General features: G+C 70.7%; 1 protein-coding gene across 1 annotated transcript; it reads right to left on the minus strand.

The window, feature by feature from the left end:
- Positions 1-1,868: 1,868 nt before the first annotated feature.
- Positions 1,869-13,207, minus strand: KLHL30 (kelch like family member 30). Its single transcript, XM_036236476.1, has 8 exons — positions 13,128-13,207; positions 10,580-11,392; positions 9,211-9,343; positions 6,808-6,894; positions 6,147-6,302; positions 4,848-5,036; positions 3,904-4,049; positions 1,869-2,494 (listed from the first exon to the last, which is right to left on the minus strand). Exons 2-8 carry the CDS (start codon positions 11,351-11,353, stop codon positions 2,243-2,245), a joined length of 1,737 nt encoding a protein of 578 aa, XP_036092369.1. The 5' UTR covers positions 11,354-11,392; positions 13,128-13,207; the 3' UTR covers positions 1,869-2,242.
- Between the last annotated feature and the right edge of the window lie 171 nt (positions 13,208-13,378).

The raw sequence follows: 13,378 nt of genomic DNA on the forward strand, positions 1-13,378 counted from the left end.
CAAGAATTCACGCGAGCATCTCAGAGCTTCCGCTGGCCGCCTGCTGCCCCGGCCACCCCTCCCGGCCGGCTCTCTGTCCCCTCAGGCTGGCCGCTCTGTCCCGTGTCAATGGCCTGTCTTCCCTCTGCTTCTGGCTGGGCTTGGCCAGGAGAGGCCCTGTGGGAGACGGTGGCCATGAAAGAGAGGGAGGTCGTCCCCGGTCCCCCACTTCTCCCCCACTGAGTGGCAGGTGGGTGGCCGTGGCCGGGCTCCTTCAGCAGAGGCCCTCCCTCCCCAGCAGCCCTCCCCCTCCAGCTCTCTCTCTGGGGTTTGCATCTGCTCCCTCCCTTGCCCCTGGGGCAGAGAGGTGGTGACACCCTGTGTCGCCAGCCCTGGGGGCCTCTCAAGCCCTTGCTGAATTCCCATCAGCCTGCCCACACCTGGAAAGCCCCCCTTCATTAAACCTTCTCCTATCGCTGAATTCGAGGGGCCATCGGTTTCCTCCGGGGACCCCAAAGGATCTAACTGGCCTGACCCAGGCACCGACGACCAGAGGAGGGGCGGTTGCCACTCCAAAGTCGAGGACCAAGCCCTGGGTTCCGCCCCTGCCAGGAGGCTGTGCGGAGCGGGAGCCGGCCTCACGCCCCCCCGCCTGCCGCCACAGTCACTAAGTCCATTCCAACCCTGAAACAGCCGTGGCTGGGCATCTTTAATGAGCATCAGAAAACATTTCAGAAGATTTTTGTACAGAAAGAGTCAAGGATCCCAAAGCCTTCGTCCTCATTGTTACCCACCCCGCCAGCCGACTGGTGTCCTTGGGTCCCAGGCTCGCGTCCCTTTGGGGCAGACACCCAGGAGGCCCTGCTGCACTGGGGCCCGGGGCCAAACTCGATTCCCTAGTGAGAGATGGGCGTCAGGGGTCAGGTGTGGGGGCAGAGCGGTTCTGGTCTGTGGGAGCTGGGGGCCCAGGGACTCTTCCTCAGAAGTAGGATGCCAGAGGCACCTCTGGTCCCCAGTGGGGTCCTAGGAGGAGCCCATGGGCTGGCCCTGCAGAGGAACCCAGGTCCAGAGGGAGGGAGACGGGAGCCACCCAGGGCCTCAGCCGGTCAGTGCAGGGCCGGAGCCGGGCTGGGCCCGGGACCCCGACTTGGAGCCCTGTGAGCTTCACAGGGCCAGCGACAAAGGGGAAAAGCCACTCGGCACCTGGTGACAAGCCTTCACTGCTCCCTCGGTGATACACACAGGGTCTCCTTCAGGACTAGTGAGGAGGAGCAGGAAGGCCAAGCCCGCTCCACAGGGGACCAGGTCAGACCTGGGGATACGAGGGCAGGCCCGAGTCACCCCAAGTCAGACCACGAGCTGGCAGGAGGAGCCTGCAGGGCGCTGCCTCCTCTGAGGAGTCCGCCTGGCAGCAAGCCACGAACGTGCCCAGAGGCACCCCAGGAATCCCAACAAGACCCCCCCACACGCAGACACACACCCCGCCACAGGTCTCCGCCGGGGCTCCATTCTGGTGAGCAAAGCCCCCCAAGACACAGGAGACGCCTGCCAGAGGGGCCCCCCCCGCCCCTCGGAGCCACGCTGACACACATCCCCAGCCCCGCACAGCTCAAGGGCCCTCTGTCCTGGCCCCCGCCTGCCTCCTGCCTTCCAGCAGCTCGGTGGGTGCTGCCCCTCGAGGGCTGTGACACAAAGCGGCCTTCAGAAGCGAGGCGCCAGCACGCAGAGGCTGGGGGCGGGGAGAGTGGCCCGCGTGACGCGAATGTAAAGCCTGAGGCCCAGGGACGGGCGGCCGTGGCCATGGTCACACAGCTGTGGGCCGGGCAGAAGCCCACGGGGCCAAAGACCGACCCCGGCCCTCCCCGGGCCCCTTCGCCCTGTCTGCCCACCCTCCCGACAGCTGAGACCTCCCGGGCCCCTCTGCGTCACCCGGCATCCAAGTCACCCGGCATCCGCGTCACGCGGGGCCGCCCTGGCCAGCATCGGGGGAACGCGGACTCCTCGCGGTGCTTCCCAGATCCCTCTGAGGTCTCTGACCCCGCTGCAGGCCGGGGGCTGCTCCTCCCCTCCAGGCAATGTCCGGGGTCCTCCCGCAGGTGGCGTGGGGGCAGCGGAGACCAAGCCTGTGTCCCTGGGACCTCCCCGAGCCCGACCCCAACTGGAGCGGTTGGCGCCCTGAGTGAACAAACACACAAAGGTGGCCCCTGGGGGGGTCACCTGGGGGGTCACCCAGCCGGCCACCTCCAGCCGTGACGGGGAGGGGTCAGTGCTCCTGGGCGGGGCTGGGGGGCTGTGTCCACTTGGAGACGTCCAGGAAGATGGCGGAGGCCCCGTGGTAGAGCCAGAGGCGGGGCAGGGCCCCGTGGCGGGTCCAGGCGTCGCGCCCGGGGTCGTAGGCCTCCATCTCCACGCGGTAGTCCCCGTCCATGCCCTGCCAGCGGCCGCCGGTCACGTACAGCGCGCCGCCCAGGGGCACCAGGGCGCCGTTCTCGTGCAGGCTGTGCAGCGGCTGCACCTGCGGGGGGCGGGCGGTGGCCGGTGGGCGGCTGGAGGGCGGTGGCTGGGACACGCGCCGAGGACGGCCGGCCATCCGTCCAGGGCACCGGCACCCCCCCCCCTGCTGCCTGGGCCCGGCGGGACCCCTGACTGCCCCTCCCCGCCGGCTCCCCCTTAGTGGGGAGAGCCCACTGCCCCCTCTCCGGCCATACCCCAGGACAACATTCCAGCCCCCACTTGCTCTCTTAGCCCGAATTTGCTCATTTTGGACAGCCGGGGAGTTGGGGGGTGTCGTGGAGGCCGGAGCCCAGAGCTGCCCTCCAGGGACTGATTCTTGGCCATCTTGGAGAGGACAGATGTGGCCTTGGCCCTGAAGGATGCTTGTGTGAGGCCACTTGCCCCACAGGACCTTTGCTCCGGCCCTGCAGCCCTGGCCTCAGGGGTGCCCTTAACCGGGGTGCGGGGTCAGGGCCAGAGGCCAGAGAGAGACGTGGCCACTGCCGGAAGAGCCCAGCGGGCTGTGAGGGAGGGGTCCGGTTGCGGCCTTCACCCCTAGGTCTGGAGAGGACAGGTGGCGCCCTGGTGGCGGGACCCCCGCCCGGGGCGGGGCGTGGACCGGCGAGGCCAGCTGGGCAGGCCCGGCCCGGCCTGGCAGGGCGCACCTCGCACCTGTTCTGCCTCCGGTCAGCTGAGCGCTGACGCCAGGGGACAGCTGTGGGCAGCGGGGTCACAGAGGCCCGGCTGCGGTCAGGCTGGCACAGTGGCCACAGGGAGCTCGGCCACCTCCTCGGGCCTCCAGGGACTGAGGATCTCACGGCAGGCGGGGTGGGCCCAGGGCGTCTGGCTAGTGCCGAGGCCAGAAGCAGCAGGAGAAAGGCCAGGGCTCCAGGGCCCGAGATGCCCACCCCCGCTCGCTCCCTGGGGCCCAGCGGCAGGGCTGGGTGGCGGTCCTGGCAGTGCAGGGAAGTGGGGCGCCAAGAAGCTCGCCACACCCATCTCACCCACAGCCGAGGAATCTGCTCCTTTGCTTGATTCCCCCAGGGGGGAGGGAGACTCACTCCCTTCTGGGCCTGGCCAGCACCAGGAAGGGAGAGCTGCCTCTCAGTCCACAGCTGTCCCTGAAGCACCCCTGGCTGAGCAGGGGGGCAGGCCACCCTGAGCAGGGGACAGCGTCCTGAAGAGGGGACAGGCCACCCCGAGTGGGGACAGAGCACCCCGGTGACCAGCGGCCTCCGGGTCCTCGGCTCTCCTGTTCTCACAGGCTCAGCCCGGGCTCTGCGCCTGCATCTCTGCCCTCACTGTCCGGCTTCCCCGACGGCGGCCCCCGGGGTCCGGCTTCCCCGACGGCGGCCCCCGGGGCCCGGCGCCCAGGGCTGGGCTCTGTGGCGCCGGCCTGGGCGTCACGCGGGGGGCGCGGCTGAGGCCCACCTTCTGCCACAGGTTGGCCCCCGGGTCGTACACGTAGGCCTTCTTGGTGTTGTCCCCCACCAGGTAGAGCGCGCCCCGCAGGGCAGCGCAGCGCGGCGAGGACAGGTACTTGGGCAGGAAGGGCGAGGCGATCAGGCTCCAGGCTTCTGCGGGGACACAAGGTCCGAGGCCGCCGTCACTGGGGAGGCGGGCCAGGGCTCCCGAGGCAGTGCCCCCGGGAGCCTGCGGTGGGGCGGGGGGGGGGGGGGTCCACAGGCCAGAGCCCAGCGCCCCCCTCCCCGGGCCTCACTCCTTTCGGAGGGGCGGGGCTCAGGCCCTTCAGAGGCCCCGGCCTGGCTGCTGCCCCACCCGCCCACCCTGCCCGGCCCCGCAGGTCTCTGCCTCCTTCCTGCCCCGTGCCCTCTGTCTCGGTCCTACTTGGGGACCCCACCTGGCTCTGCGGCCGGCTGGACTCCCATGGGATCCTCGCACCCAGCCCGCAAAATGGATCCCATTACCATCCCCACCATCCGGGGGCCAAAACAGAGGGTGAGAGGTGGGGCGGGGAGGGCCACCGAGCCAGCGAGAGACCCCCCCAGGGCCGGCCCCTGGCACGGAGTCTGGAGCCCAGGCCGGTGCCTACAGGCCGTGGGGGCCGCACGCTGCTTCTGGCTCCTGAGGCCACTTCCAGGGGGACACTGTAGGCAGACGCCTTCCGGGCCCGGGTCTGGGCTTGCCTGCACCTGCCCCCGGCCCCCGCTAGTCTGGATTGGGCCGTACAGGTGAGGTGACCTGTGCAGGTGAGCCTTTCCGCTTCCCACCCCCTGGATCCCACCTGCGCCTGCCCCCCCCCCACTCACTGAGATGGGATCGCAGCCTTGCAGAGGGGGCCGGGACCACCTGCCCCTCCCCCGGGGCCCCTGCCCCCAGCACCGCCCTCCGTGCGCCCACCGCAGGCCGCCCACCTGTCACGGGGTTGTAGCACTGCAGGGCCAGCGCGTTGTACTTGCAGGCGCTGGAGCCCACCAGGTAGAGGCGGCCCCGGCAGCCGGCTGCCGCGAAGTTGCTCACGTACTTGAGGGCGGGGCTGGCGGGCGTCCAGCTGTCTGTGTAGGGGTCGTAGCTCTCCACCTCCACCACGTCCTGCGTGGTGCCTGCGGGGGGGAGGGGGGCGAGGGGCGGGGGTCAGGGCTGCGGGGGCGGGGCCCGCGGGGAAGGGCCCTGGCCCGCCACCTGCAGGAGCCACCCCGGGCGCCCCAGGGGGAGAAGGGAGTGGGGGGCATGGCCTCGCCGGGCAGGCACGTTGCCCCCGCCTCGGCGGAAGCCGAGGTTCTGAGAGGCGAGGGCGCCTGCCCAGGGCCAGGTCTCTGGGACATGGCGTGAGGGCGGGGCCTCGGACCCGGGATCCGGACTTGCGAGTGGCCATGCGCCTCGTAGTGAAGCCCCGCCCCTCCCGACCCCGCAGGGCCCTCTCCTGGGGTGGAGGGAGTCAGTCCTGGGGGAGCTGCAGGCAGAGCCGGGGTGCGGTGACCATGGGGGGACCTGCCAGGGGCATGCCTGCGCCCCCGCATCCCCTGGGGCTCAGGACCTGTGGGTTCCCTCTGCTTTTTGTCTGGACTCGGCAGGAAAGGGGCTGGCTAGGACAGAGGGGGGGGGTGTCAATTAGGAGTGGCCTTGGGGCCAGCTCGTGGCCCATGGAGGCCTCGGGAAGCTCACTCGGCCCGAGGATGTCGCGTTTTAACATTCCTCCGGCCAGGAGTGCTCCCGGAGCGACGCCTCGCCGTGGCTGTGGGGTGAAGGGGTTAAGTGGGCCCAGCCTGAGGTGTGGTGGGGGAAAGGCGGTGGCCGGTCCCCTCGCCCCGGGAACTTCACCGAGGAGGGGACCCCGAGCTGGGACCAGAGGCTCTGGGACGGAAGTGGCCAGCCATCTCCACTGGCAGCTCGAGGCCCCCGCTCCTCACGGGTCCCCTTCTGGGGACTGACTCATCGTCCTGTTCTCCGTGTCCCCAGAGTGAATCAGAATCACCCGGAGCCGGGTCCTGAGTGCCTGAGCCTCTCAGGACGTCCAGGTAGCAGGCGGCACAGCCCAGGTGTGGAGACGCCCGGCCTGGCCGGGAGCCCTCGACCCCGGCAGTGAGCTCCCGAGGCCAGCGCGGGCCTTGCGGCCACTGCCAAGGACCGAGAGGCCCCAGGAGGCAGAGTGGGGGGAGGGGACTCAGACGAGCAGCAGGTGGCCCCGGAGGGGTGCCGGGGGGGGCCCTCACCGCCGACGGCGTAGACCTCCCCGTTGAGGGCCGTGCTGGCGTGGTTCGTGCGGGCCTTCAGCATGGGCGCCACCGGCCTCCAGGCCGCCTCCTTTAGCGGGAAGCACCAGGTCTGGGTGGTTGACCAGGTGTCAGCCCTGGTGCCCCGTGAGCCACCTGCCGAGAGAGGTTCTGTCCACGCGGGCACCCAGCAGCCCGGGGTCTCTGGCCAGTGGGGAGTGGGCACCAAGGCCCCTGCTCCCTCCTCCCCACACCGCCTCTGAGCTCCAGACACAGGCCGGGTGGGCCGTGCTGGCATGGTGTGGCCCTCCGTGCCATGAAACCAGGGCGAAATCCCACCTGTGGGAGGTGTTTCCCAGCCGAACCTGACATGGACCCCCGACGTCTGAGACGAGGGACCCCTCCCCAGCAGCACACGGCCCTGGCTGCAGGAGCTCACGCAACAGCGAGGCCACCAGGGCCATGGCAGTCAGGCCACGCGCGTGGCCGGTTACCGCGGGGTTCGCATCTGTTTCCCACCACAGAGAGCTCCGGAAGGGTGTTGACTGAGCCTTCGGGTCCCGCCGGGCGAGGGGCAGCTGGCCCTGCCGACGTGTGGGTGTCCGGACGGCTGCCGTTTGCCGGGCGGCAGCGGCCCGGGGCGGGGGCCTAAGGGCCTCACCTGTCACGTAGACGCTGCTGTTCAGAGCGGCCAGCGAGAAGCCCCACTTGTCGTGGTCGGGGAAGTCGGGGAGCGCCGTCCACCGCTCTGGCGGGGAGAGGGGGGTCAGCGCAGAGCTCGCTGCTGGGACCCCCACCTCGCCGCGCTGCTTCTCCTGGGTGGGTGCGGTCCCTTCGCCAGTGGAAGGGGAGGGTGGGGGCTCAGCCACCGCAGGGCTGGGGGCGGCCCCCTGGGGCAGGGTCGGAGGCGGCCCCGGGTGCCCCGAGCACACTGCCACCCTTGCTCCCGGCGCGATGGCCCTCAGAGCCGGCACCCAGACCGGACACAGGATCACCCCAGGGTGACCGAGAGGACGCCCCGGCCCGGAGGCTGCTTCCCCCGCCTCAACCCTGCCATTGGTCCCGTGCTCCCGGAGTGGGTCCCTGGTCCCACCTCGGTCAGGGGCTGACGGTCCCTGGTCCCACCTCGCTCAGGGGCTGACGGTCCCTGGTCCCACCCGGTCAGGGGCTGACGGGCCCTGGTCCCACCCGGTCAGGGGCTGACGGGCCCTGGTCCCACCTCGCTCAGGGGCTGACGGTCCCTGGTCCCACCCGGTCAGGGGCTGACGGTCCCTGGTCCCACCCGGTCAGGGGCTGACGGTCCCTGGTCCTACCCGGTCAGGGGCTGACGGTCCCTGGTCCCACCTCGCTCAGGGGCTGACGGTCCCTGGTCCTACCCGGTCAGGGGCTGACGGTCCCTGGTCCCACCTCGCTCAGGGGCTGACGGTCCCTGGTCCTACCTGGTCAGGGGCTGACGGTCCCTGGTCCCACCTCGCTCAGGGGCTGACGGGCCCTGGTCCCACCTCGCTCAGGGGCTGACGGGCCCTGGTCCCACCCGGTCAGGGGCTGACGGGCCCTGGTCCCACCCGGTCAGGGGCTGACGGGCCCTGGTCCCACCCGGTCAGGGGCTGACGGGCCCTGGTCCCACCCAGTCAGGGGCTGACGGGCTCAGGAGCCTGCTCTCTAGTCACAGTGGGCCGTTCGGAGCCGTCAGCCGTTAGCTCCCGCCTCCTGCGCTCATTCGCCCCGAGCACCCTCTGTGCCCGCGTGCGGCCAGGTGTGCAGCGGGCGGGTGGGCCACACGCAGCTCCCACACTCCGCACCGGCCGCGCGGCCTCGGACGAGCCCCAGCCTGTGGGATGGGGATCGTTCCCACCTCCCAGGGAGGTGTGAGGACCACACGGCATGACGTGGGTCAGTCACACAGCAACTGCTCAGCCAGAGGTGGCTTCCGGGACAGAGGGGTGCGCCCAGGCCAGACCCGCCCTCACGGAGCTGCATGAGGTCAGCTGAGGCAAGAGATGAGGAAATGTGTTGGAGAAATCAAAACGAGACGACACACGCGGGAAGGGTTAAGCCCTGCAGAGGGGCACGTGGGGCGTTTGCGGCAGAGACTCGGCCTCGGGGCGGCCCTTGGGAGCACTCTGTTTACTCGATGACAGTTTTCAGGACACACAGAACTCAGGGCCTCGCTGGGCAGAACTGCGTGTCCCCCTGACTCATGTCTGTGTCACCCCAGAGTGGAGACTGCCCAGCAGCCACCGGGGCCTTGCCTGCCAGCGAGCCACCCCCTGCCCCCCGCTGCCGTCCCAGCGGGCTCCGAGGGACAGCTGGCTCCGGGTGCAGCCAGCCAAGCTCGTCCCCTGACGTCAGCCCCCAAATCCCCTCTCGCCAGGCCCTGGCCTGGGACGGTGGCCCCAAGCCCGCGGGCCACCGATGCCATGTGGACGGCCCTGGGACTCACGCCAGCCTGCGTCGGTGCTGTGGGGGCCAGCATGGCCCCCGCAGAGCCCCGCTGCCCACTCGGACCCCTCCTTTTCCCATGAGGGGCTCAGGCAGGGAGACAGCCCCGAACCACAGGCCTGGCCCTGCCCTCACGGGCTCCTCATCTCAGCTGTGCGAGGAGCCCATCTCTCAGGAAACTGAGGCTCAGGGGCTGACGTGGGCTGCTGGAAGGCTGGGATTAGAGTCCCGTTTGGGCTGACTCAGAACCCGCGCTGTCGCCCCCCGGCCGCCCGCACGCCAGCCTGGGCCGCGGTCCCCCAGCTGCACAGGGCGGGAACACCAAGAGGGAGCGGCCGGCCAGGCCCCCCGAGCCCCGCGGCGCAGGCCGGCCGTGCGACCCTCTGCAGGGACCCGGCGGCTTAAAGACGAACCTGCAGGCTGTGGCTGGGGGTGCGGGGCCCGCGGGGCCCCCGCTCTGAGCCCCCGCCCGCCGTGGCCCCCAGGCCACCCTGCAGCCCCGGGAGGCCCAGGCACCCCAGGAAGGACCCCGTTCTCCGTGCACCTTGCTCACTCCGCCTGAAAGGGAGACACGGGGCCCCTGTCAGGACGGTGGCCTGAGCTCGGACGCGGGGTCACTCACTGGCTCTGGTGTCGTAGAAGGCGAAGTTCCCGGGATGGGGGACGGGCCCCTCGGCGGCTTCCTCGTCCTCCAGCGCCCGCCCGCCCACCACCACCAGAACCTCCTCCAGCTCCCGCGGCTCGGCCGGCGGAACCTGTGGGCCGGGAGGGCTGGGGTCAGAGGGACAGGCCCACGACTGTCCCCGCGCCCCGGGCCTGGGCGCCGGCAGGCCTCGAGGGCGTGCTCTGAGGCAGGCGGTGACTTGGGCGATTGGGGGGCAGCTGTGGGTGGGTCCCTGAGTGTGCCCCTGGGTCTGTGCACACGCGCGGGGTGCGGTGAGTGTCAGTGTGTGCACGTGTGTGCGCATGCGCGTGTGCCCGTGGGTGCGCGCGCACATGTGCTGACCGCGGCAAAGCTCAGAATCAGGAGAGGTGACTGCGGGGCCCTGGGCGCACGCCCCAAGGGTGAGCCCCCTTCCTCCAGCAGCCGCCCCCACCTTTGGGACCGAGCCCAAGGTGCTACCCCCAGGCCCCCACAAAGCCTCCCCCCGCGCCCTGGTGGCCCTGCTCCCCTGGGCCAGCATGCGGCCCGCGGACCAGGATGGCCCTGTGCGTCAGGAGGCGCAGAACGGTCCACCTGGGAGGCACGTAGCCAGCCAGCGTCTGAGCTGCCGCGACCCGGGGATCCCCCCACCTCTGGGGATCCCCCCGCCTCCCCCCGCCAGCGATTACAAGGTGACCGCCTATCGTGGCAGGTCCCCAGCCAGCTCCACCACGAGGCGGGCCCTTTGTCACCGGTGGCATAAGGATTAGGAATTTGCCACCGCGCACCCCACCCTTGGCCAGAGCTGCGTCTTTGTCCCCAGACTTGGCTTCTGGGACGTCCTTTGGAGCGAGGCCCTGAGCAGGCCGGCCGGCGGCAGGTGCACTTGCTGGCTCCTCGTCTCGGCCACACCCTGGCCTGTCACGTCGTTAGGACCTGCCTTGCCTGCCAGGCCCACTGCCAGCCCAAATAGGAAACTGCGCCCCGTAATCGCCTGAGCAGCTTCCCAGGGGCAGGTGGTGGCGGCGACCACGCCCGTCTGCGCTCCTTGCCATCTGCCCCGATGGTTTTCCCTCCTGCTGAGCTCCCGGCCCTCCCCTGAGGCCCAGCTCAGACGCTGCCTCCTCCGGAGAGCCCTCCCTGACTGCCCGCCCCTCTGAGGACGCCCCCGGCCCAGTGCTGGCCTTTCTCGTGCGGGGGTCAGGCGTGATCGCTCTGGGTCACCGTTCCCCTCACATTTGGCACACACGGGCACACACTCTGGACTTGGGAGTGAATGGTGCCTTCCCCATCCTCGTACAGGTGGAGTCTCTGAGGGTCCCCTCTCTTCTCCGCCCCCCACACTCACCCCGTCGTGACCCTGGGACAGAGCCACCCGACACGCCTCCGACTCCAGGATCAGTGGCTCTGTAGCCAGCAGCTGCTGCACGCAGGGCCTGGGCACGGCACCCAGGTGCACCAGGCCCAGCAGCCGGGGCAGGTGGGCGGCCCGGGCCTGCGGGTCATGGCGCGCCCAGCGGAGCAGGGCCTCCAGCCGGCTCTGCTCCGGCTGCACCTGCAGCAGGTCGCTGGCCAGACAGGTGGCCAGCCGGTCTTGGGACAGCTGCAGGAACTCCTCCTCCCGGGCCACGGCCTCGAAGTTCTCCCGCAGGAAGGCCCAGGCCTTGGCGGCCACGCCCAGCAGCCCCTGCCGCTCCCCGAACTCGCAGATGCCCAGGCAGTTGCTGGGGTCCAGCTGCTGCTGCAGGTAGCGGCCGCAGACCTTCTGCACGGCGGGGAAGTGCAGGCGCGCGGCCGTGCGCGTCAGCGCCTCCACGTTGGCCTGCGTGACGGTCAGCCGGCCCGTGTACACGAAGTCCAGCAGCTGGCCCACCACGGCGGCCTCCACGTCCCGCAGCTCCACGCGGGCCGAGAAGCTCTCGGCGAAGTCCCCGGCAAACATGGCGTGGAAGTAGGGGCTGCTGAGCGCCAGGAGGCCGCGGTGGCAGGGCAGCTCCCGGCCGCCCACCAGCAGCGTGACGTCGGCCAGCTTGGGCTGCGTGCGCAGCCGCCGCAGCCCGTCCAGCACGTCCTGGGCGTGCGAGGGCAGGTGGAAGTCCAGGTCGTCCACGTTCCGCACCATGACGGCCGCGCTGGCGCCGCCCGGTCCCCGGGGAAGGAGCTGCTGGGGCGAGAGGGGGGCGGGTCAGCGGGGCGGGGGGTCCCCACTGCTCATCCCTCCCTCCCTCCCCTCCACGCGCCGCAGCCTCGACCCAGCAGCCCCCGGCCCAGCCCTGGAGCCTGCAAGGCGCATGCGTCATCCACTTTACAGCGGGGAGGCTGAGGCTCGGGGGGCGGGGGGCCTGCCCCCAGCCAGGCACGCAGGGCCGGATCAGGCCAGCCAGAGAAGCCAGGCCCGGGGCCCTGCCACAGAACAGACCCCTGGAGCGTGGAGGGTCCTGCGCTCCCCAAGCCCTCTGCTGGCTTCCTTCCTCTGCTCCCAGACCCGCGTTGCCGGTGAGGGCGTGGGGGTGCTGGCGAGGGCGTGGGGGTGCTGGTGAGGGCGTGGGGGTGCTGGCGAGGGCGTGGGGTGCTGGCGAGTTCTCGCCCCACGACTCTCGCCGTCCATGGTCACACGAGCCTTGCCCGGCCACGACCTCGCCGGGTGCCCTGAGGGGGGCCATCCCCCCTCAGGTCCCAGCTTCTGCCTGTGCGATCGCGCCCCGCGCAGCAGCCCCCACCTCCTGCGTGCCCGGCCACGTCCCAGGGGTGGCCTGTCCCGGGGGGGCTCGTGCACTCAGCACTCGGCCCTGGCGACAGCCCTCTGAGGCGCACGCTGTTGCCATCCCTTTTACAGGTGGGGAAACCGAGGCACAAAAGGCTCAAGTCACTCGTCCAGGATCACAGAGCAGGAGGTGGGGGAGTCAGGCTCGGGGACCCCGCCGCCCAGGTCCCCGCTGCTGGGTGTAGGTTGGCAAAGACAAACCCAGGGGAGCTTTCTGGAGGCCGACTTCGCGCCCAGGGCCCGGGCCGTTCTTCGGCAAACCTGTCTCTGGGCTTAGTCAGTTGCATGCTTGCTCATTCGTGAGCTTCTGGTATTGTGTCCTAAGACAGCCCCCGCGGAGGCCAAGGTCTGCACGGGAGGGACCCACAGCAGCAGACGCTGCACCCCGGAAACGGTCTGTCCACCAGGGGGTGCCTTCCCGTGAACTGCGGCTGCTGAGGGGGGCAGGGGCTTGCTCAGCTGAGAGGCCAGTGGCGGAGCCGGAGCCCCCTGCCCTCCTCCCTCCGCTCCCCGCCCCTCCCAGTGGGCCCTGGCCACATCCGTCCTGCCTGGAAATCTCTGGGGAGGCCCTCTGGCCAGTCGAGGCAGCTCCGCCGCCCTGCAGGGGACTGGAGATCAGCCAGTGGCCACGCCCGGGCCTCGAATTCCCATCATTGTTCTGGTCCCTTTGGGCAGCTGCTACCATGACGGGGGCCAGGGCAGGGGTACCCAGCCACCCTCCCATAGGGCCTCAGAGCTGTCTGCTGACACCTGCCGCCCTGCGGGCCCAGCTCAGGGCGGGGACTCCTGGAGGGTCCCGGAGCCTCGACCCGGTGCCGGTGGGGGCAGGGAGTATGAGGGCCGAGCGGGCAGAATAGCAAGGCCAGGGCCTTAATCAAGCTCCGGCCGGTGTCTGGACGCCGTGGCCCTGGCCGCAGTCGGGGTGTGGTCCAGCCTCCCCTCTGTCCACCTCTGCAGCCAGGACACAGAGAGAAGCATGTCCACCAGGCCCCCGGGCCACCCTGCGGGGCCCGGCTTGACCAGGGCCTGGGGCCTCTCTCCCGAGCACGGAGCGCTGTGATCCCAAGCCCACCCGCGGTCGCGCTGTAACCCTCCCCCCAGTCCTCACCCCTCCCGCCCGCCCGGGCCCTACCTCTCAGACGGCCCCTGGATCCTGCTGCCGAGCACTCGGGCCCGACACAGAACTGCCACCAGGCTGAGGGGCACCGAGGGCCTGCTGGGCTGGGCCGGGTGGCCACGTGGGGACGAGAGGGTATTTTTAGCCTCTTTCTGCATCGGGAGGGAGGGCCGGAGGGGGGGGCCGGAGCGGGAAGGGGAGTGGTGCTGTCTCCTCCCGGCTGTCCACTCCGAAAGCCCATGCGGGCCGCATCGTGTGGCACTGAC

This window comes from Rousettus aegyptiacus, unplaced genomic scaffold (assembly GCF_014176215.1).
Source record: "Rousettus aegyptiacus isolate mRouAeg1 unplaced genomic scaffold, mRouAeg1.p scaffold_m13_p_2, whole genome shotgun sequence".
NCBI classification, from domain to species: Eukaryota; Metazoa; Chordata; class Mammalia; order Chiroptera; family Pteropodidae; genus Rousettus; species Rousettus aegyptiacus.

Bases quoted from the DNA above. Each gene is read 5' to 3' on its own strand.
- KLHL30 (XM_036236476.1), bottom strand. From the start codon at position 11,353: ATGGTGCGGAACGTGGACGACCTGGACTTCCACCTGCCCTCGCACGCC. The intron at 5,037-6,146 runs GTGAGGGCCCCC...TCCCCCCCGCAG, and splicing joins GGAGGTCTACGCCGTCGGCG to GCACCACGCAGGACGTGGTG. The intron at 4,050-4,847 runs GTGGGCGGCCTG...GTGTCCCCGCAG, and splicing joins GTGCTACAACCCCGTGACAG to AAGCCTGGAGCCTGATCGCC.